Below are 27,354 nucleotides of genomic sequence, written 5' to 3'. Positions count from 1 at the left end.
GTTTATTCATGGGAACATACACACCTTACTAATCTTGATAGAACATCACTAATTTCTAGTTTTCCCCTCACGTACAATTCAAAATCTTGGTTCTTACCTTTACTGCCTTAAATCATCTGGACTAAATATGGACTATTCTTTCCTGCCATATTCTGATCTCACTAATCCCTCAGCTAGAGTTGTGTTTATTTATCATTATTGCCTATTAGAAATAAATGTTGCCTTCTTATTTTCAGCATTTAATATTCAAAGACTTGCGTAAAAATGGTGGTGGTGATGATGAAAATTTATTTCTCTGAACTGGGTCTGTGGTTAAAAATAAATACTTGCTTGAATATATGATGAAACCAGTGTGATAGTCTTTCTGACAGGATCCCAGGCAGAATAATCAGGGGAGTTGTTTTTATTTATTTATTTATTTATATTACACACACACACACACACACACACACACACACACACACACACACACACACACACATATATATATATATATATATTATTTTTCAATAATTTACTATACATCTCATTTGACAATACATCCTATATACCAATCTTTGACTCGATAAAAAATTAAAAAAAAATATTAGGTGCATGTCTTCAGTATTAAATATAATTAATAATAATTGACTTCCCCACCGACTTCCTCCATCCCTACAAATATCTGGTGTCTCCTTTGTATTAATATTTTTTAATCCTTATAAGTCATTATTTTAATGTTATACTTTCCCCTTATTTAATATTATTTTTTGAGACGGAGGTTGCCGTATCGGTTAAGACCAGCAGGCTTATGATGAGATAACTCTGCTCCTCAGAGAAGTGTTCAAAAAACCCATTTTTACTTCCTTTGTCACATTTATGTAAAGTTGGGACTTACAGAAACAATGTGACTTTTCTTACACTTTACAGGCAGATATAATAATGCCTGAACTGATTGAAACATACATGCTTAACAGAGAGAGAGAGAGAGAGAGAGACAAAGGCTGGCAGACTGACAGAGAGAGCTTAATCAACCGACCTAACTGACAGAGACCGAATTCTAACTGTCAAGAATTCTCCCAGCATGCAACGCCCCCCTCCCTCCAACAGAAACACTGTTCTTATGCAAGGATGTCAAACCCCAACAGGTGTAGTGGGTGGCTCAGGCAGTGATCTTTGGCACAGAAAGAAGGGTGTTGCAAGGCTGTTCTTATTCTCATTTATAAAATATCTGCTATCTGTTCAGGGAAGGAGCTTCATGCCTGGAGGGCAGCAGAGGGCCGAGTTGAGGGATACAGAGCTAAGAACATGTTTTTAAGGTCGCAGCCATCCTATAGTCCATTTATGCAGGGTCAATTTTGATGCTCGCTCCAAGCTCTTTGTAAAAAGGCAACCTTTACAATGCCTATTCACCGTCCCAATGCAAAAGGAGAAATTCCACCCACCCCCCACTCGCCTGCTCCTTCGTTCCTTCCGTTAGCAACCGCCGTTTGCATAGCTAAGGCGCGACTATGATTTTGGATGTTTCCTTGAGGGGATTCTTCGAGGCGGGGCAAAGCAAACACAAAAGAAATGTGAGATATGTAAGAAATGTGAAGCAGGCATGCTCGGTTTCGCAGTCACTCCCTGAGGTTCAGCATGAAAAACTCAAAAAAAATATGTGGGGCACTTCAGCCTGGAACTCACTGCTAATTACCAAGCATAAATGGCCTAAGAGTGTTTGTACATCTAACTTTCTCCTGGTGACTGAGCAAGATCAAGGTAAGAATCCTAAATGCTCCCATTTTATCTTTAAGCTCCGGGTGAAGCAAGCTGGAATCAGCATCCAAAAGATTGTGCCCGGTCTTAAAATCCAGGGCATCCGCCTCAATCAGTACTTCAGCATCGTCCGCCCAGAAGTGAAATTTACCATCTCCAGTGTTCAGAAATTTATCAACAGCCAGTTTGTTTTCCGAACCAAGAGAGAGATGATGCCAGAGTCCTGGAAGCAGCGTCCCATGTTAGAACTGAGAGGTAGTTTGTTTTCTGAAGAACTGTTAGGAATGATAAATGAGACTCATTTAAGAGCTGTCTGGGTACACAGGATTACTAACTGTGGGAGGCAAAGGTCTTGTTTCCATGAGCTATAACCACTTTAGGCTGCCACTCGGGGCTCACCCATTCGAACACTTCTTTGTATGAAACAGTCCCTGAACATAGAATGCTCACATGTCAAGGAGAAAGCTTTTTAGCATAGTCTTCTCTGTCAGGTTGCCAGCCTCCAGGTGGGGTCTGGAGATCTTCCAAAATTACAGCTTATCTCCAGACTACACAGATCACTTCTCCTGGAGAAACTGGCTGCTTTGGAGGGTGGACTCTATGGCATTATACCCAGCTGAGGTTCTTCCCCTCCCAAAACTCTACCCTCCCTGGGGTCCACCCCCAAATCTTCAGGAATTTCCCAACTCAGGGTTAGCAACCCTACCCAACATGCCAGTTTTTGGTGTTCTAGGAATTTTAAAATATGTACATGGATTTTTGTGTGTCTGAAGGAGCATTCGGTGAGGTGAGCCCTGACCTTAATGTGAAGTTGCTCTGCTCAGAGACAAATTCACCACTCAGTCGAAACTTGGCCAAACAGAGAGGAGTCTTTGGCCACTTATGTGGCTTGCTATTAAGTGTTCATTTACAATGCAGCCTTTTCCAGGTTGCAGCATTCTTTAATGGCCTATCTTAATTTTGGAAAATGAACTATTCCAGCCCTTAAACTATCAATACGTAATGGTACCCAAGCTGTGTATCAAGCATTAAGGACTCAGGAATTCACTATTTGTTCTTAAATAATTATGTACAATGAAGATTTCCTTTTAATACAACCATGGGATTTGCTCCTCTCTCAGAAACCACATCCTTCACCCCTTCCCACCCATCCCTTTACCTCTCCCTTTTTATTTGTCTTCTTCCTTTTAACTCCCCCCTTTGTCCCTTTTAATTGATTCACTCTGTTCAGTATAATTTGTGACATGATCGTGGTACCTATTTAAAGAGGGGGAAAGGGATATGTTGGAGGCCTCTTCCCCAGATGCACAAATTCTTTTCCTATGAAAGAAAAGCACTCTCTCTGTGTGTGTATCGAATCTGTATCTATAACTTTACTGTAATTATCCTGAGGTATAACCAGTAGCTACAGCTACTTTTTTAACAGTTGAGTCTTGACTATAGCCCTGACTGAAAATTTCTCTGCTCCCCCACTGAAATCCCATCCCCCATGAAATCTGAAATGCCACCTTCCATGTAACAATTGACTCACTTGCAGTGCAATGCTAAACAGTGTTACACCTCTCCAAGTCCATTGGAGTCAATAGGCTCAGAAAGGTGAAATTCTGCTTAGGATGGCATGGTTGGTTAACTATTCCGGGTAGTTTTGAAGACAACAGACAGTCGGGAATTTAACATGTACACATACGGATTAAATAAATACCATGAACGGAGTACATGATGCTGCATTTGTTTGAACCAGGACAGATGATCTGGATGGAGAGTGTTCAGTGCATGCTCTATCTTTGCTCCCCTCTCCTGCGCACGCTGCATGAGCTGGAGGAGAGGAACATGCACATTGCAGACATAGCACCCCATGATGTCACCAGGGACTTGATCCTTCTCAATCAGCAGCGGCTGGCAGAGATGGAGCTGTCCAATCAGCTCGAAAGGAAGAAAGAAGAGCTGCGGATCCTGTCCAAGCATTTGGAGGAAGAGAGGGGAAAAACGGAGGCCCTGCTCTATGCCATGCTCCCTAAGCACGTGGCCAACCAACTCAAAGAAGGGAAACGAGTTGAGGCAGGTGAATAACTACAATCTTGGCAACAGGTGGAGAAATGTAATAGAGTTTAATACAGAGTTGCAGAGCTTGAGGGCCAGAGGTTTGTGAGCAACCAGCTTGAAATTACTCAGCAAAGGATGGGACTTTGACCCGCTGAAGGGTTTTGAGGAGCTAGGCTGCCATCCTCGTGCTAGCTGAGGATCATTTCATTCAAACTATTTCATTCAAACTATGGATTTTGGGCACTGTACCATCAAAGCATTTGGAAATCCCATTCATGTCAAAGGGAGAGTGCCTATATTGCTTTGAGGCTGATACCTTCATATTCTGCTTGTCAGGTTCCCAGAAGCATCACTGTTGGAAACAGAGTAGTGAGACTAACTGGGCCTTGGGTGCTGTTTTGAGTTTGGCCTGTGTATAATGTCCACTGAAACTGCTTTTAAGCCTCCCCCCCCCAACTATAACACTGGGCGGGCAGGGAGAAGATAATTTAGATCTCTTCCCTGATTTTGAAAACAGTTGTTAGCATCAAGAAATAGAGGGGGGGGGGAGAAATAGAGGAAAGGCGCCCAATTAACCAACCTAAAAAGAAGAATGGACTACCCTTTGCAAATATAATATAAGTTAGAATATTGAATTAATGCCTTGAGAGCAGAACAGGTTCAATTTACAGGCAGACTTTATCTCCTACCAATAAAACAGGCGTCTAATTTCCTCCTTTCTGCTTGCAGGAGAGTTTAAGGAGTGCACCATATTATTCAGTGATGTCGTAACCTTCACCAACATTTGTGCCCACTGCGAACCTATTCAGATAGTCCTCATGTTAAATGCCATGTACCTGCGATTCGACAGGCTAACCACAGTGCACGATGTCTATAAGGTATGTGCTCTCCGACAGCAGCTGCTGCTCATGACTGGAATGAAAGGGGGAGGGAAATAGGAACCCTTCCTCTTCGGTGCCAGCCAGGCATTGGAGTGGAAGATCACTTGAGGCCACTTTTGGGTCAGGCTCCCCAGAAACTTCTATAAAAGGAAGCAGGAAAAGGTTACTGACAGGCTGGTAAACTACCCCTTGTCTATCCATCCAACTTGCTTGCTGAGTCTTCTGTTCCTTTTGCTGGGTTCCAGCTTTTCCTGACTCCTTCCTGTTGTACATTCCTTTCCTCTTTGCCCTCTCTCTCTCTCTCTCTTTTTTGGGGGGGGGGGTAGGCTGACACTGCTGTGATCTTCCTACTCTGGCACAGAACCTGCTGATTATCAGGTGGCAATGATTCTTGCCTTCAAAAGCAAAATGTTATCAAAACTTCCATTTACTTGTTAAGTATCAAAATAAGTTACTGGAACCAGTCAAATAATTTAAACATTTTAATTGTGCACAAATTCCAGTCTAGTAACAGTTTAGACTAAGAAATGAAAAGTGCTGTCCTAAGTAGAATTACACCCTTCTAAGCTTATTGACTAGAAGGCCATATACGATACTTGGGATTGCAATGTAAGAGGGCAAATCAAAGGCATATCTCTGTTCTACAGTATAAGGGTGCTTTGCTCCCTATGTGTACCTTTAGTGCCTTTAGCTGTGATCAAGGCAAATACAGATCTCTTCTGTTCAACTCCCATCTCAATCAACTAGTGTCATTTGCTTTGGTCTGTCTATATTTGGGTCTTGTGAGCACATTTGGAATTCTGAGAACATTGACTATATTCCACCACAAAATGGCTGCCATGGCGAGAACACAGGCAACCACAAAGTGGCTGACATGGGGCTGGGCCAAATCACAAAATATCAGGAAGTTCCAAGTCAAGAATACTCCTGTGATGGATTGGAGACAACTGTTTCTGAATGGGTTCTTCCTGTGGACACAAAGATGACGCCACCTGAGCCCTTCTGAAGCACCTCCTGTTACATTGTGATGGAGGAAACGAATCAGTTAGCACCATGGGGTCATTTACCTATAGAGCTACCAGTAGTGCATGGTGGGTCCATGGGAAGGGAGGGCTTTGACTGATGGAGATGCATAATCAGATGTGCATAAGTGAGGAATGTTCTGTCGTATGAATGTGTTTTTTCTTTTTCTTTTTTCTCATTCGGTTTCATTATTCATATTTTAAAATTCTGTTGATATATTGCTGGTTTCCCATTATTTTAGTGCATCTCAAATTTTTAAAGATCTTCATTCTCTTCTTCTATGCTTTTTCTGCTGTTTTATGTTTTCAGTTTGGGTTTGGTTGTATAGTGGCTTTCATTGTTTTGCTATGTTGTCAGCCACTCCATGAACCAATTTTCTGGTTGTGAGGCAGAATACAAATGTGTAAAGAAAAACAGTGAATAAATGAATGTTATCATTATGAATCTTAGCACAAGCAAACTAGCTTTTAATACTGATATATTTAAATTTCAACAAAGCTCAGAGTTAAAATTTTAGGATGTGTCTGCTTATTTGTGAAGGTGGAAACCATTGGGGATGCCTATATGGTGGTCGGAGGTGTTCCTGTACCTGTATCAACTCATGCCGAAAGGGTTGCCAACTTTGCCCTGGGAATGATCATTGCAGCAAAAGACATAAAGAATCCAGTATCTGGAAATCCTATTCAAGTAAGTGGTTGCAAAACACACATTTGCTTTCTGCTTACTGTTGGGGAAAGAAGATGCTTTAGTGCAAGGTGGACAACTAAAATGATCAGCAGTCACCAACTAATATTATGAGGAGGGTGGTACTTTCCGGTGGCGTCTTCCCAACTAAACTTCTAAAAAAGACCTTGGTGGTTGTCCCAGGTCAAAAATTCCTGATAGCCACAAAAGCTTCAATATACTCACAAAACCCCTTGCCAAGACACCATTAATTTCAATAGAAAGGAAAGCTGTGTGCATCCAACAGAGCTGACCCTCCCATCCAAGCAAATAGTAAGTCCTCCTGATCACCATGGCCTTTTATGCATGGCTGTTTTCCTCGCGGTCACTCCTCCGATGACTTCAGGTCTTTGTTTTGATTATGCATGTCATTTCTGACCATCAGAGGTCGCCTCAATCTCCCCCTGGGTTTGCCCGCATTTTCAATTTGAGATAAATTAGGTCCCTGAAAATGCAGGCAAAACGTGGGCAAAACAGGAGGAGAGCAAGGTGACCAGTGACAATCAGAAATGGCATGCATAATTAAAACAAAGACCTGAAGTTGTTGGAGGGGTGATTGTGAGGGAAACAGCCATGCATAAAAGGCCAAAGAATCCCCATCTATATGTCAGAGAGTGGTGACAGAGATTTGGATTTGGGAACAAATTCTGCACAACTGAGCTGTTCATATTTAAGGTATTCTACTAGTGCAGAAGGCACTTATAAGACTGCAGTAAAATATCTTGTGCTTCCACCAAATATATTTGAGGCTTTAAGACACACACACACACAAACACACAGAGAACACATCTGTTTTGTCCAACTAGCCATCTCTGATTTAGTGGGTTTTGCAAGTTTTAATACAAATCACTGCAAAACCTGTTTAGGAAAGGCAAATGTGCAATGACTGTAAAGCTAGCATCCAGTGGTCAAAAACCATAATCTGTCCCTAGGCTGAGACGATTTATAAAATAATACATGAATTGGCTGGAATTTACTCAAGAATGCTATGATTCTTGCAGTGCAGTCTTATGCATATTTCATAGAATCATAGAATCATAGAGTTGGAAGGGACCACCAGGGTCATCTAATCCAACCCCCTGCACAATGGAGGAATTTCACAACTACCTCCCCCACTCATCCCCAGTGACCCCTACTCCATGCCCAGAAGATGGCCAAGATGCCCTCCCTCTCGTGAACTCAGAAGTAAATCATATTTTATTCAGTGGGGCTTACTACTAGGAAAGGACTGAAGCCTTGATTCCTTAAATGCAAGTTGTTTGTCAAAACTCTAGTTCTGGATGGTGGAAAGTATTAAGAGAAGCAAATTAATCCGGTTAATTCAGAGTAATGCACAAAGACTTTCAAAGCCTGTGAAGTCCTTGTGCCTTAAGGAGCTCCCATGCATGCATGCCAAGTAGGCTAACCAAGGACACCTTCCTGATGGGTATCAAGCATCCTCTACATATGCTGCATTCTTGCAAGCCACTTTTAGATAACACATAAAGCTCCCTGATACCTAGTTAGATTATTGGTAAATCTGAATGGTCTACCTAGACTGGTGATGGCTGTCCAGGGTCTGCTACAGAGACAGATCTTTCCCATCACCTCTACCTGAGATCTGTTAGTTGAAGGTGAGAGGGGTTGAACTTGGGACCTTCTGCATGCGAAGCATGTGCTGTACCAAAACGGAGGCTTTTTTCTACCAAAAGAACAGGTCTAGAAACAAGCTGAATGAAGCTGTGAGGGACTGTGGCTCAGTGGTAGAGCATCTGCTTGGCATGTAGAAGGTCCCAGGTTCAATCCCTGGCATCTCCAGTTAAAAGGACTAGGCAAGTAGGTGATGTGAAAGACCTCTGCCTGAAACCCTGAAGAGCCGCTGCTGGTCTGAGTAGACAATACTGACTTTGATGGACCAAGGGTCTGATTCAGTATAAGGCAGCTTCATAATATGTTCATCTGTTCATAAGCTTTCATGAGAATTTGCAATGGACCCAATTCAAATACCCCCACAATATTTAGTATGTTACTTAGCAAAATATTATTTAACAGAATTCACAACATGGAAAATAAACAGGACTCTTGTGGCACTTTAAGGATGAACAAGTTTTTATTTTAGCAGAAGCTTTCATGGACTAGAGCCTATTTTGTCACATGGAATTATCACCACAGGGATGTTGGGTTAGTTTGTCTTTTTGAAACTATTAATAGATTGCAGAATGAGTGTAAGACGAAATACATATTTCAAGAGAGTTTTGTGTTTGTCTTTGACTCTTGTTCAGATTAGAGTTGGGATTCACACTGGACCTGTCCTTGCTGGGGTTGTTGGTGAAAAAATGCCACGTTACTGTTTATTTGGAGACAGCGTGAATATCGCATCCCGAATGGAGAGCCACGGGGTCCCAAGCAGAATCCACCTGAGTGCCAGCGTACATCAGTGAGTAATTCCACAACCATCTTTTCAAAAAGCTCTCCAAATACTTGAACATCTTCCAAAAACAAAGTTGCTTCAAAGTTAACTAGGAAACAAGCCTTACTCAAAGGCAAACATTTCAACTAATGAGGTTGAACACATGTAGGAATGGCAATCTTTTATGCTTGTAAGAAAGAGAGAGACTTTGAAAAGCCCAAACAAAGCATAATACAATCTGATATAAAATGTCACTGATACTATCTATCACACTTTTATCCCTTCTTTCCACTAAAGAGTTCAAGGATGTGTACATAGTTCTGTCCTACTTTATTTTATCCTCACAACAGCCCTGTGAGGGAGGGTAGGCTGAGAAAGGGTGATTGGCTGAAAGTCACTTTGAAGCTTCATAAGGTTAGGGATTTGGCCAAAGGGACTCCCCAGCCATAGGCCAACAGTCTAACTGCTAAATCACAATTCTTACTTAGAATAAAGCACATAGATTGCTTTAATCAAGGATAGTGAAGACCTGGTCAGCTTTTCCTGGTTTGTCTTAATTCTATATTCTGGACAGACAGAAGACAGTATTTCTTCCCAAGCACACTTTCTGAAACTTGCTGCCACAAGATGTGGTGAGAGCTACTAGCATAGACAGTAGAAAGTAGCCTAGTCAAATTAAGGGAAGCTAAGTCTATGATTGGTCTTAGCAATCATGTCTAAATGGAACCTCTGTCTTTACAAGGAGGTTCTATCAATGAATGTCATTTGTCTAGGGAGCAAATGTTAAGTGAGGGCTGCTTCTTCCCTGTTTATCAGTTTCCTGGGATCATCTGGGCACAGTGGAAAACAGAATGCTGGACAGAGGAGTGATCTATCAGCATGCATCTTCTCAAAACTGATTTGGATCCAACCAGCTTTTCAGCTGATGAACAAGGAAGGAGGGGTCCCCTGGAGATGGTGGGGCTAGCATGGACAAAGGTCTTGTGGGGCAGACAGGGTCTGTAGAAAGGGGAGGAATGGGCCAGATTGAGTGAAAAAGTCAGCTGGATCCAAACCACTGTCTCTGTTATAGGATTTTCTGGTTGCCTTCACAAGAGAAAATTGACATCATAGTTCTTTTCTGCAGAAGTATGCTTATGGGCGAAAATGCATGGGAGGTTTCCCCTTGGATTTGCCGCTCTCTAGATGCACATTTTCCCCATCTGAATTCTCAGAACTCTGCATGGAGGCTTAATTTTTAGTTTTGAGAATTTTGCTGGGGAAAATGTGCATTTAGAGAGCGGTAAATCCAAGACAAAACCTCCCATGTGTTTTTACTTTATATCTCACAGCTGATACCCTTCTTTTCATGTTTCAGATGCCTAAAGGATAAGAATTTTGAGATGTTGGAAAGAGGAGAAATTGATGTGAAGGGCAAGGGGAAAATGCACACTTACTTTCTGCTTCGAAACACAGTTGCCACTGAGAACGAGATCATGGGAAGGCCAACTAGGGCACCTGATCCAATCCATGAAGCTGCTCGATCCTCTCAGGAGTGCAGAGATGAGGCATCCCCAAACCCATGCTCACAAGGTAGAAGCAGGCAAACAAGCAAATGCCCCCTTTGATAAAGACAAACTTTCAATTACATATATTTCTTTCCCTTTCCAAGACATTCAGCCAAATCCTGATGAAGAAATGCTTCCTGTTATTGCAATGAAGTATGCCGACAGTCCCATAGAAGCACACACCAGCCTCAAAGGAAGAAGTCAGATGAGACTGAAGAATTTGGCAGGTATTAAGAAGATGGATGCCCGTTGAGTGTGGGACCAAGATACATCAATGTCACCTTGTAAAGGGGACCCAACTGATTAGTAAATGTAGGACTGGGCAATGGAAGATAACCACTCCATTATATGCAGCAGGAGCCTGTTTACATTTGAGTTATTGGCTCTTGGGTCTCTGCACTTTCAAGATAATGGCTATGTAGGACAGATAGTACGAGTGGCTGTTCAATTGCAAATAACAACAACAATAATCCTTACCTTGCTGAGTTGGTTTAATTCTTACTGAATTGTAGCATGTAGCTTTTTGTTGTTGTTGTTGCCATGGGTACATAGATTGGAAAGCTGCTGCATGAATTGGGAGAAGACCATTTAAGGGACCGCGTAATCAGTCAGATCCTGGAGCCTTTGTGGTCCCTGAAATGGGGCATTTGCTTCTTGACCTGACAATTAATTTTCAAAACTGGCTCGATGTATTTTGAGAGGGTTTATGTAATGCTATTGCGCAGTAATGACACAAGCTGATGGCACTCGAGATTTTTACTTCCCAGTGAGAAGTGGTGAGCAAGAGAAAGGGCACCTATCATTTTGAGTTGGAAGCTGAATTCTAATGCTCTCTGTCTCCAGGTCTTCAGCCACAGGCTATAAAACATAGTTTAAACTTAATCTCCATTTCAATTCTGGTTTGCTTTTAATGCAACCAATCTTTACGAGTGCTCACAGAAAGAACTTGTCTTTGCAGGCAAACTTCATGATGCAGAGACCCACGAAAGTCTCCATGGTGACCAGCAGGCAAGAAAAGATCCTTGTCACCTTATGCGAGGAAGAAACAAGCCAGCAGCAGAGGAACCTCGGATCAGGAACGTTAGATCCAATTTCTGCAATTTACTTTAAACACCTGAATGTTCAAGTTGAATGGTTCTAGTATGTCCTGTGGTATAATATTTTGCTACTGCCCTTGAAGTCCTGACTTTGAATACACTTTTTTTTTTAAGTGTTTGCTCTAAACTGGATGGCCCTTCAAATCTCTTGTGGCAATAATGAAAACCAGCTCTGGCATTTCTTGATCACAGTACTGAATTGTTTTATGTACGTGAATGTGATGCCTTTCATTGTGTGAGGCAGAAGGTCCTGTATTCCAGGTGTGCCATAATATTTGAAAGTGTTTGTTTATTGTATCCCAAAGTGTTTCCAAAAAGCATAGGTGGATATGGGCAGTAGAACAGTGTATGTGTGTTGGCTCAGGGGGACATTTCATCAGTGCGACTTTATGTGTGTGCTGTTTCTGTAGTCGCTGGTCTCTTACACAGTGGTCCTTTGACAGGAGGCAGGGAGAGGGAAGAACCACAGATGAGCCTTTTATCCAGAATCCTGGACATTTTGGGCCAATCTGAGGCTTCAAGTGCAAGTACAGGCTGCAAAAGGAAGGTCCCAATTATTATTTGGGAGGGAAGTTCTGATAATAATAGAACCTGGCACTTTCAAGGATGCTGATTAGCATTAGGTTTTAAATGGATGAAAGAAAGTTCTTCACAGTACAAAAAATCAGCTTCATTACTACTCACATAAGATGGCCATTATGGAACATAGGTGGGGCCTAGAGTTCTCCTGGAATTACAGCTGATCTCCAGGGTGCAGAGATCAGTACCCCTGGAGAAAATGGCTGCTTTAAGGGGTGGATCTGATGGCATTATACCTTGCTGAGCTCCCTTCTCTTCCCAAACCCCAAGCTACACCCAAATTTCCCAACTAGGACTTGGGAACCCTACTTATCAACAGCTATTTGGCATGATAGCTAAATAGAACCAAATACGGTAGACAAATACCAGATACGGAGGTATACCAAAATACAAGATACAGAGGTATACCATCACTCTCACACCCTCTTTGTGAGCATCCAGAAGCATCTGATTGGCCTTTTTCTGGAAGCTGACCTCTGGACTAGATGGATGGCCTTTAGTCTAATTTAGCAAGGCATTTCTTATGAGCCCTTCCCCCTTACTATGGCTTAGCAGTAGGGTTGCCAACCCCCAGGTAGTGGCTGGAGACCTCCTGCTATTACAACTGATCTCCAGCCGATAGAGATCAGTTCACCTGGAGAAAATGGCCACTTTGGCAATTGGACTCTATGGCATTGAAGTCCATCCCCAAACCCCGCCCTCCTCAGGCTCCACCCCAAAAACCTCCCACCGGTAGCGAAGAGGGACCTAGCAACCCTACTTAGCAGCATTCTAAGTTAGAGGGAAAAGACCCCCATATATGCAAATTTAAGAAACTCATCAAATGAGTGGCCTGAAAGCCACTGAAATCATGCCTGGTTCTCCAGCCTATCTGCCTGAGCAACTGCTTGGGGCAGGACAATGAGGAGGGCACCAGTGTACTGCAGAGGCTCCACTGGCTCCCAACCATTGACATGGCACCACAGGCCCTGGAGCAGAAGGCTGACTCTTGCTTGGGGTGGGGGTATCATATCCCCTTGAACTGGCTCTGGCTGCATTAAACCAGGCTTGCTTCCCAATAAATATTTTGGTGATGTTTTCACATTGGCTTAGACCCCAATGCATATCAGTTTGCCCCAGAGTACGGCCCTCTCATATAAAAGTGCCCCTTTGAATTTAAATTAGTTTGGGGTAGATGTCCCCAATTAATTGTTCAAAGCAGATTTTGTTAAGTGGGAGCCAAAGTGCCCCCTTGCCCCCAGGTCTGTTATGAATTGTTCCTTGGCAGAATGCAAAGTGCAGGTGAAGGGAAGGTGTGGCAGAGAGCAACTTTATCATCCTCGCTGGCCTCTCCAGCTAAACAAAGCAATTAAAAACCCATAGATTAAATGAGAAGACAGAGTTGCAAACAGAAGCAAGCTGAATTTTTATTGTAGACAAGTCTATGCATACCACTACCCAAACTTACAATTCACACCAAATCCCCAATGCGATGAACAGTGTAAAAGCACAAGTTGGTTTTGGAAATTGATAAAGCAGCCGGGGATCAATGTCCAGGGTGCTGTCTGATCAGGGTGCCACTTGAAGAAAAGGTGACAGTGATGTTTTTCCCTGCTGGCTAAAGCCTACGTCTACATCAGCATCTTCTCTCGGATGTTGTTCAAGAAGCAAACCAGCCAAGCACGAAGGCAACAGTGTTCTGCTATTGATGGTCTCCCAGAACTATGATTCAGAGGATTCTGAGCATGGCTATTTAGCTATCATGGCCAATACACTTATCTTCCATGAATTTGTCTAATTCCTCCAAATTGCCTTCCCCCAGAAGCTTCCCCCAAGGTATCAGATATAGGGAGATGCCTTTCTTTCTTTCTTTCTTTCTTTCTTTCTTTCTTTCTTTCTTTCTTTCTTTCTTTCTTTCTTTCTTTCTTTCTTTCTTTCTTTCTTTCTTCCATCCATCCATCCATCCATCCCCCACTTTCCTGCCCAAAGGACCTTACAAAACTATTCTTCTCTCCTCTACGCTACCTTCCCAACAACCACTCTGTGAGTTGGGTGATGCTGAGAGAGAGGACAACTGGCCCAAGGTCACCCAGTGAAATTCTAAGGCAGAATGGTGAATCCGAACTGAATCTCCCAGCTCCTAATCTGACATCTTGGTAATAGTAGTGGTGGGATTTTCAGCAGCTGAGAAAAGGTTAACTGGTCTTTCTTCTGTCTGTCCTCCCCTTAACCTGTAGCCATTTGCAGATGTTTTACACATTTTTAAAAAGGCCCTAAGGAAGAGGGCAAAGCAATCAAGAACCCCACACAGTTCTGCCTTGAGAGGGAATGGAATATACTGGTTTCATTCAGAGCCATTTGATACTTTGACCCACCCACCATAAAAATAACTGAATTTCAGCAGCCCTGGCTGCATCCTACAGCACAAGGGGTAGGGGGTAGTGGTTTTTCACAGTCAGATTCCATACACACAGGTAAAGAGTTCTTATCTATATGAATGACACTCTGAAGGCATTTCATGGTCTATTCTCGGTCAATAAATGTTTTATTTGAGCCATCAAATGTACACTTGTATTTTTTTGTGTGGCCTAAAAATGTTGCAACACCAAATAATCACAAAGTAATACCTGACTGTTTTGTTCCCCAAGCATAAATGTTTCTGTTGTTTTCAGACATACCGTTATGTCTTGAGTGTATAATGACTGTGGACGGGTTAGTCTAAAAGGGATCGGCGTAACGACCTATGACAAAAGGTTATTTATATATTTCCTCAAAGGGGGCCAGCTGGGAGGAGACGTTCCCCAGTACTCTGTTCAAGCACACATCAGAGGTCAAGGAAGGTAATTCTTCCCAGCCAATTAGAGAGAAAAGGGGCATGTCTGTGTGTGAAGAAACCATGGTTTGCAGTGGGAAAACAAAGTGGAGGAGACAGGTAGCTGTGGGGAGTGGGATCTCTTACTCTGTGGATCAAATGTGGGGAGGCAGACCTGCTGCCTAAAGGGTGTGCCTCTTTGGCTCCACCTGTGTTCTACCTGTGCATTTGTATTTAAAGCAAATACAAATCACTATGACACCACCAGTCTTCAGTCTGATCCGAAGGGAACCAACCCAGGTAGCACCACTTTCCCTGGAACATCTCACCACATGGGGAAGTGAAGATCACATAGGCTTGCCAGCTCACCTGCTATGGTAGACAATTCCCTGCTGTCACCTACCAGCCCCCCACCACTGCTTGAATGAGCAGGGGGAAAGGGTGGAGGAATATTGTATATGTGTCCATGTCATTTTTGGCCAAAATCCTAGAGCGTTGGTAACATTACTTTCAGGTTTTAGCTGGAAGTAACATCAACACACACACACAACATCTTTATCCCCATGCTCTTTGGCCAAAGTCTCCAGGGGGAGGGGGAATTGCAGGTGTGCGTCTGGCAACCCTAACAACATGTAACACCACTATGAGATAACCATTGTTTATCAGTCACCCAGTATATTCTTCTATGCAAGTTGGAAACTCGCCAGCAGTGATGGGGAGGGGTAAAGGAGTGGGAGATTCTCCTCCTCCTAAAATGCACTAGAGAGAAAGGGTTGCCAGGTCCCTCTTTGTCACCAGCAGGAGGTTTTGGGGTGGCGCCTGATGAGGATGGCGTTTGGAGAGGGGAGGGACTTCAATGCCACAGAGGCTAATTGCCAAAGGGGACATTTCTCTAGGTAAACTGATCTCTATCGGCTGGAGATCAGTTGTAATAACAGGAGATCTCCAGCTAGTTCCTGGAGGTTGGCAACCCTATAGAGAGATGAGCTGTTGGGCTAGACATAGCTTCCCTGCCACTTAGCCTTCAAACCAGGATGGCTCTAAGCCGAAATATACTGGCCCTCCCTCTGCCCATTCTGTGGCGATGTCAGGCATTTTGCTAGTGCACCAATAATCTTTGTGCCAATCCTCTGCCCTTGAATCTGTTCACATGTCACAGAAGACTTGCCAAGCATCTCTGACTCCCACCCCACCCTCTTAGGTTCTCAATAGCAATTTCTCAGCAGACCTTATCAGCACCTAGCACCCCCCCCATTCCTGTAGGCCTCATGATACGTGGCATGCACAGGCATTCATCATTTGTGATTTATTGAGCATGCCTTCTAAACATGCATTTTTCTGATGACTATTCAGCATAACATCATGGGACACAATGAAAATACCCCTTCATAGATAGCTAGTTAGTCACTTCTTGCAAGTCCCCACTTGTAGGGCTGCCAACCTCCAGGTACTAGCTGGAGATCTCCTGCCATTACAGCTGATCTCCAGCCTTTAGAGTTCAGTTCACCTGGAGAAAATGGCTGCTTTGGCAATTGGTCTCTATGGCATTGAAGTCCTTCCCCTCCCCAAACCCTGCCCTCCTTAGTCTCCACCTCAAAAACCTCCCGCCAGTGGCGAAGAGGGACTTGGCAACCCTACCCTCTTGTGACATCATGCTGTGGTGAAGTGGGCATCTCCACCAACACAGGTATGGCATGAAGTTACTCATATTCTGCAAAAACAAGAGTAGAATGAAGGGAGGTGACAGGTAAATAACAAGCCTTTATAATACTTACTGTTTGTATAGAGCTCTCAAGTATCCCAAAGGCTTCATCGTCTTGTTGCAGTCCTTACAGCAGCCTTGCATGGAAAGTCTCAATTGTTCCTATATTGTAGGTCAAAGGCCGAGGCTAAGAGAGCGGCTTCCCTAAAGATCTAGTGAATTCATGACAGAGGAGAAATTTCAGCCCCAAACCTTCCAATTTATTACTCAGCCTCTAAGGTACACCACCACTATCGCTTGTATTGAACACTGTTCCCCGTGAAAACTAACACTGTTCCTCGTGAAAACTAAGCTCCTAAAACCTGTTACATTTATTTTTGTGATCATTCCTGTAAGTGAGTTATTTGCCAGAATATTATCGGAAACTGAACAGAAATGGATGCACACTAGCTTTAACTTTTCTTTTCTTTTTTAGAAAGATGGACAGATTTGATTCAGTATTTTGTTCATACCCTTCGCGGATCCTTTAAGCAGAGACTCTCTCACGTTCTTTACAAGCTTCTCTGTTTCTGGTAATGAGCAATCAATAAAGACAGGGAAGACCTCTGGAAAAGACCACAGGGACAACTGTTCTATTAAATGCCATTTAATGCAGTCCTTGAACTAAGCTGTGTATTTTACAGTATATATATATACAACGAGGAGGCATCTGTTTCAACACTCACTGTACAAGCCTTTGACAGCGTCTGTCACAGGTTTTGTTCTTTCCTGGCTGAATAGTCAGCCGATGAGCTGAAAGGCTGCCTCGCTGATCCTGGGAGGGCGTTCTGCCAAAGCGCTTTCCAGAAACATAATCCGACAGAGGGCCGTGGCTTAAAGGCTCGTTTATCTCCAGAGTCAAGGATGGCCCTTTAAAAATTCACCGGATCACATGTCCTTTTCAATAATGGGACTTAACTGTTTTGTGTTCTGATTTTGCTGGCATGTGAAAGGACCTTGATTTTCAGAATAGGGGGACATGTCCACCGGTAACAGAAAACTGACGGCCTTTACTTTACCCCTAGAAAAGAAATAGGCACACATGACAGATTAATTAATTAATTGCCTTCGAGGCTGCACCGCCAGCCTTGAGACTGCAGAGGCAGCATACACAATCCTTCGAAACAATGAAAATGCTGGCATTAAAATATAGGCAAATTAAAAATCAGCAGCAGCAATAGAACATGAAAAGATAGAAGCAGAAGCAAAACACCGAGTGTGACCTACACAGAAGAACTGCTACATTTCATAACAAATTCAATCTAGCCAAGGTATATCTGCAGACTGGCATCCCCAAGGACAACAAATGTCCCCTGTTCACATGCAAGGCTCTGGATCCTACAGAATATCAATCTTGCTCAAGCTTGCAGGGAGAGCCAGCGTGGTGTAGTGGTTAAGAGTGGTGGTTTGGAGTGGTGGAGTCTGATCTGGAGAACAGGGTTTGATTCCCCTCTCCTCCACATGAGCGACGGAGGCTAATCTGGTGAACTGGATTTGTTTCCCCATTCCTACACACGAAGCCAGCTGGGTGACTTTGGGCAAGTTACAGCTCTGTTAGAGCTCTCTCAGCCCCACCTACCTCACAGAGTGTCTAGGGAAGGGAAGGAGATTGTAAGCCGGTTTGAGTCTCCCTTAAGTGGTAGAGAAAGTCAGCATATAAAAAACCAGCTGTTCTTCTCATTTAGGGAAATACCTCATTCCTAGGGTTGCCAACCTTCAGAAGGGGCTTGGAGACCTCCCAGAATTACAACTGATATCCAGACTACAGAGATTGGTTCCCTTGAAGAAAGTGGTGGTTTTGAAGAGTGCTCTCTAGCATTATACCCAGCTGAGGTCCTTCTCCTTCCCATTTCCTGCCTGCCCTCCCCAGGCTCCACCACCAGAATTTCCAGGAATTTCCTAACCAAGACTCCCCTGTTCTTTGCCCGGAAGCCAGCTGCATCTAAAATATCCAACTCACTTTTGAAGCAATCATAACAACTAGTTTTATCTGGACAGCTGGTTTGTTACACCCAGGAAACTTCTCACACTTGCCTCAGTGAAAGCGTTTCACATGAGTATGCCCAATAGAGTTCCACAGATGTGAAGCTAGTCATTACAGATTTTATGTGCCATCCATCATATTACACAGGGTGTATACATTTTAATATTGCTCAGTTGATAGGTGTGGTCACGAGAATCAGCATGTTTCTAGGTGCTAATTATCAATTCAGTCACATGACTGCGGCAAGCACACAAAATGACAGGATGGCACAAAATGACAGGAACCATCAGCTAGAAACACACTGGCAGCCTGAAATATGCTCAGAAAAGATTTTTCAAACCGCATTTATCATTTCGGAGAGAAGACAGCATGATATAGTCCGATTTCATCAGATCTCAGAAGCTAAGCAGGGTCAGCCCTGGTTAGTATTTGGATGGGAGACCACCAAGGAATACCAGGGTTGCTATGCAGCGGAAGCCTCGGCAAACCACCTCTGTTAGTCTCTTGCCTTGAAAACCCCTAAGGGGTTGCCATAAGTCAGCTATGACTTGATGGCACTTTACACACCCACACACATTTATAGTTTCAGCATTCAGTTGGCCCTACCTGCACTTGTAAACATGATCTTGGAAAGATCTCCTTTTATTTGATGTACTGCTGGAGAGGCAGTCAGGTGGGATTTTCGCAAACCCCTTTTCTTCTTTGTTGGTTAGTTGCATATCAGGAGGGAAAGCTGGTTGTTTGATGATGCCCTTAACTTCAAGGGCTCCCTTGAATGGATTCCTCTTGTCATTTTTATGGTGCTTGTTGCCGGAAAGTGAATGCACAGAAGAGGAGATGGAATAACGCCTGACAGTCATCATGTTACCTGAACAAAGAAGACAACGAGGCAGATTTTATATAGAAAACGTTCCTCAGCCTGCTGAAGACCTTCCCAACCCCCCTGTGTGCCTCCTCAGTGCATGTTAGCGAGAGCAAGAGTTCATTTCAAGATAAAGCGAAGCACATGAGTTGCCTTGTCCAGTCCCTGATCTTGGCAGTTGAAGGATAGCTGGTGTTGGGAAAGATCTGGCTGAACCCAGGAGGAGCTGCTGACAGACAGAGGTCTTTTATGCATGGCTGTTTCCCTTGCCGTCACCCCTCCGACAACTTCAGGTCTTTGTTTGGATTATGCATGCCATTTCCGACCATCAGAGGTTGCCTTGCTGTCCCCCTGCGTTTCCCCGTGTTCTGCCTGGGGAAGAGCGAGGCGACCCCTGACAGTTGTAAGTGACATTCATAATCAAAACAAAGACCCTAAGTGATCGGAGTGGTGACGGCGAGGGAAACAGCCATGCATAAAAGGCCAATGTGACAGTCAGATGCTGAGCTAGAAGAACCAACAGCCTCACTTGGTATCAGGCACCTTCACATGTTCATGTTTGTGCTAATGGGGTTTGAGGCACTTTGGGAAGAGGCTTCAGCCCTGAGCTGGAAAAGCTTTTTTCTGAAGAGTCAGGCCTTCAAGAACCACCCCCTTTGCTTCTCTGCCACTACCATGAGTGGGATGAAGAGGCAGTGGTATACCTGGGAGACCCCCAAGGAATACTAGGGTCGTGATGCTGAGCCAGGCAATGGCAAACCACCTCCCAACATTTCTTGCATTGAAAACCCTATAAGGTCGCCATAAGTCAGCTGTGACTTGCTGGCAAAAAATAAAATGACCCAGAACAGAAATGTATTTATTTACAACCAGACTCCCCCTCCCCCCGGGAAATCTCACTAGCCATTCTACTCTAGTCTAGCCTCAATACGTCAACAATGGCCATTTATGCATGGGAGGTTTTGCCTTGGATTTGCCACTCTTTAGATGCATATTTTCCCCATCCAAATTCTCAAAACTCATCAGTAAGCCCCCATGCAGAGTTTTAAGAATTCAGATGGGGAAAATATGCATCTAGAGAGTGGCAAATCCAAGGCAAAACCTCCCATGCATAATCTCCCTTCCTTGAAAGTGAACCTGTTGAAGCTATGAATACCCTAGCACGTGTTAGCAATACAATAAAATCCTTCATTTTGTTTTTGCACGAGAGAGAGGAGGAGAGAGATCTGGATTGCCTTGGTATGAGAAAAATATAGAAAAATATGTCCACGTTCCTCTGTTTCAGAGCTCTCAGTACCAATGCGAAATTTGTTTCAATTTTAAAAAACCAACAACCAAATTGCAACAATTATTAGGGATTTCCTTCTAATGCGCAATCAACATTCTCTAATCCTTTATAATTTTGGAAGGACCTTTAACTATTGCAAAATGCTATTCCTCTTGAATTCGTAGGTCGCCACAACCCACCACATGCCTTAGTTTATTATATGTGTCAGTCTGAGAATTTTAATTGAGAAAAGAGCCAGTGTCCTGGCCTCCCCGGGGAGTTTGTGTCCGTCAGTAGGACCTTTTTGCTCTCAAAACCTAGCACCCCTCTGTAAACGTGAACACCTGATCAGCCCTCGCTGCTGCTTGATACCTTTTTGTTCCTGTATCATCAGAGCGGATCCAGCAGAGACATTCCTCCGTAATGGCACGGTGGCCTCTTCACCAGAGTCAGTGAGGCTCCAGGCTTCCTCCTTTCCGGCTTCTCCTCCTCTCCCTTCCTCTTGCTTTGCATCCCTCGGCCCATCAAACTGCAGTTCTCCCCGAAGGGCTCTGTTTTCTCTCTCTAGCTTGATGATCTCGGAGCGCATCTCCTGAATGACCTGCATGAGTTGCTTGGTCCCCTCCATCTCCCACCCCCTTGCCAGGCTGCCAGCTCCAGAACTGCTTGCTTTAAAGAGAAACCATAAATCCAAGGTGAGGGGCTCATGTGGCACATAAACACATCTGAACAATGGCAGTCCCTCCCTGTACTCAGCATTGTGCCGTCTTTCACCACCAGAAGAGCTGGGATAAACTGTCAAGGCTTTAACAGCACCTCCATGATTTATTCATTCCAGGTTTCATTTTTCCAGTCGGTGCTTTGGTGGTATTTACTTCTGCGCAAAACCGTCAGCCCTGTCTATAAGGCAGAGTCGCACCATGAGCTGCAGCCATGCCAGTCCACTCAAAACTGTGTTCATTCCTGCACATGTCTCTGGGTCCCGGTAGTTCATGCTGGAAACTTGCATTCTACCTTCAAGTTAAGGGCTGCTGAATGTTGCAATCACAGAATTATTCACAGATAAAGCCATGTTCTTCCAGGACACGTCTTTCTACCTTGCTTACTTCTCTTCCTGCTTTCCCCCCTTATAAAAGTAGTTAAAAAAACCTATACCTTAGCAAAATGGAAAGTGCTCCCAGAGTGCTCCCCAACTGTTTGAACTAAATAGCAGGTTACCTACAGTTATGTGTGAGAGGTAATTCAGGATATATTTCCACCCAGCTCCCACTCGGTTTTGTTTGCAACATTCACCTAAACAAAGTGTGTGCAGCAATATTCTGGGAAGGTAAGGAGAGACAGATCAAGCATGAATCTTGCATTAGAAATGAAAGACAATATCTTGGGCTGCTCCTGTTACCTGGCCCTTAAGAGTGTTTCTGTGCTGCAAAATACCCTCAAAGAGAAACATTGCTTTTCTTTTTCTGATTTGGTCTTAATATTCAAAGTGGCATAAACTTTTCCATTGGCATAAAAACTCCTTAAAACTCTTGGGAGGGCTCCTTGCTCCCTTATGAACCTCCCTGATTTACTGAGATCTCTTCTGAGGCTCTTCTGAGGCTCTGTTTCCTGTATCACCATTGTCTGAGATAAGGTGGGTGCCTTATCTGTGGTAACATCTCAGTGGTTGTTTGGGACATCACCTTAAGACTTTTAAAAAGTTCACCCACCTAGACTTCTAGCTCCTGTAGTTGAGTTTGGCTGCCATTTTAACATCACTCTGAATTAGGGTTGCGAGCCTCAGGGTGGTGGCTGGAGACCTCCTGCTATTACAACTCAAGAAGAAGAAGAGTTGGTTTTTATATGCCAACTTTCTTTGCCACTTAAGGCAGAATCAAACTGGCTTACAATCGCCTTCCCTTCCCCTCCCCACAACAGACACCCTGTGAGGTGGGTGAGGCTGAGAGAGCATGACTTGCCCAAGGTCACCTAGCTGGCTTTGTGTGTAGGAGTGGGGAAACAAAACTAGTTCACCAGAATAGCCTCTGCAGTTCATGTGGAGGAGTGGGGAATCAAACCCGGTTCTCCAGATCAGACTCCACCTCCCCAAACCACCGCTCTTAACCACTACACCACGCTGGCTCTGTCAAGTGACAGAGATCAGTTCACCTGGAGAAAACAGCCACTTTGGAAGGTAGCTTCTATGGCATTATACCCCACAGACGTCCCTCCCCTCCCCAAGCACTGCCCTCTTCAGACTCCAGCATGGTGTAGTGGTTAGGAGTGGTGGACTCTGATCCGGAGAACCGGGTTTAATTCCCCACTCCTCCACATGAGTGGCGGAGGCTAATCTGGTGAACTGGATTTGTTTCCCCACTCCTACACACGAAGCCAGCTGGATGACCTTGTGCAAGTTACAGCTCTGTTAGAGCTCTCTCAGCCCCACCTACCTCACAGGGTGTCTGTTGGGGGAGGGAAAGGGAAGGTGATTGTAAGCCGGTTCAAGTCTCCCTTAAGTGGTAGAGAAAGTCAGCATATAAAACCCAAGTCTTCTCCTCCTCCCCCCACCCAAAAAAAATCTCCAGGTATTTCTCAACCTGGAGCTGGAAACCCTGCTCTGAACTTCTGTTTTTGTAAACCACCTTAAGAGTGTTGTGCCTGAGAGCACAGCCTAGAACTAATGTAAATAATGCTGTTTTGCCAAGCAGGAAATGATACAAAAATGTATGTGTTTGTATATTTATGACAAATTTTATTTTCAAACAAGACTAATGTATAAATTAGCTGGGATGTGTCTCCCTGTGCTCTTGGTTGTATTCTGGAATATGCAATAATGCAGGCAACCTTGCATGACAGTTCCAGAATGGCTATTAAGCAAATTAATTACTTCCACTGAACAAAGAAATATGATTCATCTTCTAGGTATTTTTGCCAAGTTTCTCCATGCATGGATACAAAACTCTGGGCTTTATCAAAATGAACCTGATTTAGCAGGGTTAAACCATGGGAATAAAGTAGATCCATCATTTAGTTTTTCTGGATCTGGAGTTTTAGGACCATTACTTTCAAAGGGGAATATACTGGAGGGACTGGGACAACTGTTTATAAAGAAAATGGCACCACATTTGCATAGAAAACAGCCCTTCTTCTCATCTAAATAGCCCCCAAGTTGCAAGTGAATAGGAGCAAGAGGTTTGAGTTTATGGACCTCAACTAGGGTTGCCAGCTCCTGACTTGGAAATACCTGGAGATTTTGGGGGTGGAGCCTGAGGAAGGCAGGGTTTGCAGAGGGGAGGGACTTAAATACCATAGAGTTCAATTGCCAAAGCGGCCATTTTCTCCAGGTGAACTGATCTGTCACCTGGAGATCAGTTGTTATAGTGGGAGATCTCCAGCCACCACCTGACGGTTGGCAATTCTAACCCCAAAGTAGATGGCTTTCAGTGCAGGCTCAGTTCCTCTGCTGTTCTTGTGTTTGTATGTCCTCTTGCAAGAAATCAGTTACTCAATGCAGTTGCATGGGAGTTGCCTGCTGCTTATCCTTCTTCCAGTTGGCAGCCTTCACATGAACACATGACGCTGCCTTATACTGAATCAGACCCTTGGTCCATTAAAGTCAGCACTGTCCACTCAGACCGGCAGCGGCTCTCCAGGGTCTCAGGCAGGGGTCATCCACATCACCTACCTGCCTAGTCCCTTTTAACTGGAGATGCCAGGGACTGAACCTGGGACTCTCTGCACGCCAAGCAGAGCTTCCTGCAAACTGAGAGCCGCTCCTCCTGACAGCAATATATCAGGCTCACATAAGGGCCCAGTTAGAGCAGAGTCCAAGTGACTGAGTCTATGGTAAAATATCCGATGACCCAGAGCATGCACCAGCCTAGCAATGCTCGTCTTCTACCAAGCACTGTTTTAAATATTCTGCATATTACTCTTTAGTTTGCAGCCTGGTGCAACTGCCCTGGAATTAATGCAGAAGGGGCCAAGTCATCATTCATAAGCATTTCATGCATTCTCTTGTGTAGACTGCAACACCATGGTGACATGCAAGCAAGCCAATCAAAAGACTTGTGCCTCAGTATACAGGTTTACACAAAGAGGGAATAACTCAATGGAAAGGTGTCGCTAGCGTCTAGTTGATTTGATTATTAATTCTTACTGGACTGATTCCTATGGGAGAGCAGGCAAAATTGTTGTATAGAACACCAGCTTCGTGAAGGTGGAAACAAAGCCCCAGCACAGCATGTGGATTTTGAGTGCAGACGGGATACGTTTTACTGGGGCCCTGTGACAGCCAGCGTGATGTAGTGGTTAAGAGCTTGGGTTGTCAGGTCCCTCTTTGCCACCGGTAGGAGGTTTTTGGGGTGGAGCCTGAGGAGGCCAGCGTTTGGGAAGGGGGAACTTCAAGGCCACAGAGTCCAATTGCCAAAGTGGCCATTTTCTCCAGGTGAACTGATATGTATCGGCTGGAGGTCAATTGTAATAGCAGGAGATCTCCAGCTAGTACCTGGAGGTTGGCAACCCTATTAAGAGCTTTGGATTCTAATCTGGAGAACCGGAATTGATTCACCACTCCTCCACATGAGCGGTGGACTCTAAACTGGTGAACCTGGTTTGTTTCCCCACTCCTACACATGAAGCCTGCTGGCTGACTAGGGTTACCTGGATTGCCTTTATTGGGTGGAGATCAGTTGTAATAGCAGGAGCTCTGCAGCTACTACCTGGAGGTTGGCAACCCTAAGAGCAGGGAGCAGGCCATCCCTGTGACTGAATTACTGCTGCTTACAGTCATTAGTTTAATTTGCATTCTCAATAAAACCTTGAATTCATGCCACACCACTGACCTTAGCACCTCTGTACTTAGATCCAACACTTCTAATAAAATCTTTGCATTTGTAAGTGCATTCCCAGGGGCAGAGTGATCATTTGCAAAACAATTCGGCTTTTATTGAAACAGCAAAGCACTGTCCTGTCTATATTTCAGAAAAGCAGTACTGGCTTGGCATAGCAAATTGCTATAAGTGGCTGTTTAGTGATTCCAGTAGCCGAGTAGCTGTCACTGGCTGCTGAAAGCAAGCATTTAGGTAGCGCACTCTACATTCATGAGGCATCCTCTTCTTCTGTGCCACAGTCTTTCTTAGCAACAACAGGGGGCAAAGGGATGTGGGGTCCCATATTATTTTTTGGGTATGTCCTGGGCTTGAGGTGTTGCTGTTACGGTACAGTCTCCTTAGGAAGATCTGCAAGATCGCACATTGCTCAGTTTTGGGAGATCCCTTGAGATTTCTTTATTACTGTCTAATACTGTCTTTTAACCGTATGCTTTTGTTGATGCCTGCGTGATTTCTGTGTAGAGTTTTTGTTGTTTACGGTGCTCCAGACATTATTCCTTTGCATACTGCCCTGTGTATCTTTAGACAGAGGGGCAGAAAAACAACTTCTCGAAGGGAAAGAATATAACCAGTACTGGCCTGTCCAAGATCAAAAGGGCAGCGATGTTCAGCTGCCGCTAATGGAAGCTGGCTGTTGAAAGAGTGACCTAGAAGGTCAGAAATGATACTATAATTGGGAGCTCTCTGGTTGTCACTTAAGCAGCACATGATCTCTTGCTGTGGGGGGTGGGAAACCAAAAAGAAACTTGAGGATAGAATTCGGTTGGCCCAGCCTCTGACGCACCACGACTTTTCACATCGCAGACTCCCGTATCAGTGAGGTGATTGTATCTGGCCCAAGCCTCTTAATGGAATTGTCACCATTGCTGGGTAACATTTTCCCTTGCCTTGGATTCATTTACCTCAGGGAGGGCAATAATGTACTACCTGTGAGAGGCCTGTGGCTTTGGACTCACACTGGCCCATCCAGTTCTGGTTTCGAACCTCATGTTCTTTTCAAAAACTAAGGTTCTTTCCTTCATAAAGGCAGGAAAGATTATAAGGGAAAATCGACTCCACCCCTTGACTAACTATCAAAAACTTACAATGCCATCCTGAGCAGAGTTATACCCTTCTAAGCCTATTGGTGTTAGAAGGGTTTAACTCTGCTTAGGATGGCATTGTAAGTGTCATTTTAAAACCCACTAAGGGAGTATCCGCAGTCATTAAGGCACATTATCATTTGTTCTGTCATGTATAACAGGTTGAGTGACAGTGATCAGAGACCAAGCCCACAGTGATATTACAATGTGTTTTCTAGCCATCCTCATGATGTATTAATTAATTAATTAATTAATGTACTACGTTTGTACTTCACTTTTCTCATTGAGAGTCAAGGCGGATTGCATGGTGTAAGTCGACGCATCAGGTTTTCTGTTTAATATTGAAAGAAAACAGACTCTATATACTTCTATACCAGGAAAAGTGTTCGAACAAATCATCAAACAGTCCGTCCTTGAGCATTTAGAAAGGATGGATCTGATCACTAAGAGCCAGCATGGGTTTCTCAAGAATAAGTCATGTCAGACTAATCTTATCTCCTTTTTTGAGAAAGTTACTACCTTGCTGGATCAGGGGAATGCTGTAGACATAGTTTATCTAGATTTCAGTAAGGCTTTTGATAAGGTTCCACATAGTATTCTAGTTGACAAATTGGGAAAATGTGGGTTAGATCCTATTATTGTTAGATGGATCTGCAACTGGTTGACAGATTGTACCCAAAGAGTGCTAGTTAATGGTTCCTCGTCCACTTGGAGAGAAGTGACTAGTGGAGTTCCTC

General features: G+C 43.9%; 2 protein-coding genes across 2 annotated transcripts in view; one reads left to right on the top strand and one right to left on the bottom strand.

Moving 5' to 3' along the window:
• The window catches only part of LOC130478257 (guanylate cyclase soluble subunit beta-2-like), a 34,262-nt gene extending 22,726 nt beyond the window's left edge, over positions 1-11,536 (top strand). Inside the window, exons 12-19 of the mRNA XM_056850407.1 lie at positions 1,776-1,992; positions 3,479-3,799; positions 4,510-4,658; positions 6,225-6,371; positions 8,669-8,823; positions 10,154-10,368; positions 10,448-10,570; positions 11,302-11,536. Coding sequence (XP_056706385.1) covers positions 1,776-1,992; positions 3,479-3,799; positions 4,510-4,658; positions 6,225-6,371; positions 8,669-8,823; positions 10,154-10,368; positions 10,448-10,570; positions 11,302-11,453 — 1,479 coding nt within the window. The 3' untranslated portion in view covers positions 11,454-11,536. The remainder of the gene's footprint in view (positions 1-1,775; positions 1,993-3,478; positions 3,800-4,509; positions 4,659-6,224; positions 6,372-8,668; positions 8,824-10,153; positions 10,369-10,447; positions 10,571-11,301) is intronic.
• Positions 11,537-17,410: 5,874 nt separating this feature from the next.
• Positions 17,411-21,292, bottom strand: CCDC195 (coiled-coil domain containing 195). Its single transcript, XM_056850324.1, has 3 exons — positions 21,037-21,292; positions 19,142-19,403; positions 17,411-17,572 (listed from the first exon to the last, which is right to left on the bottom strand). Exons 1-3 carry the CDS (start codon positions 21,290-21,292, stop codon positions 17,440-17,442), a joined length of 651 nt encoding a protein of 216 aa, XP_056706302.1. The 3' UTR covers positions 17,411-17,439.
• Positions 21,293-27,354: the final 6,062 nt, after the last annotated feature.

The sequence above is a fragment of the Euleptes europaea genome, chromosome 5 (assembly GCF_029931775.1).
Source record: "Euleptes europaea isolate rEulEur1 chromosome 5, rEulEur1.hap1, whole genome shotgun sequence".
Lineage (NCBI taxonomy): Eukaryota > Metazoa > Chordata > Lepidosauria > Squamata > Sphaerodactylidae > Euleptes > Euleptes europaea.
Note: the sequence above shows the minus strand (reverse complement) of the source record. Positions and strands in the feature narration are given on the sequence as shown.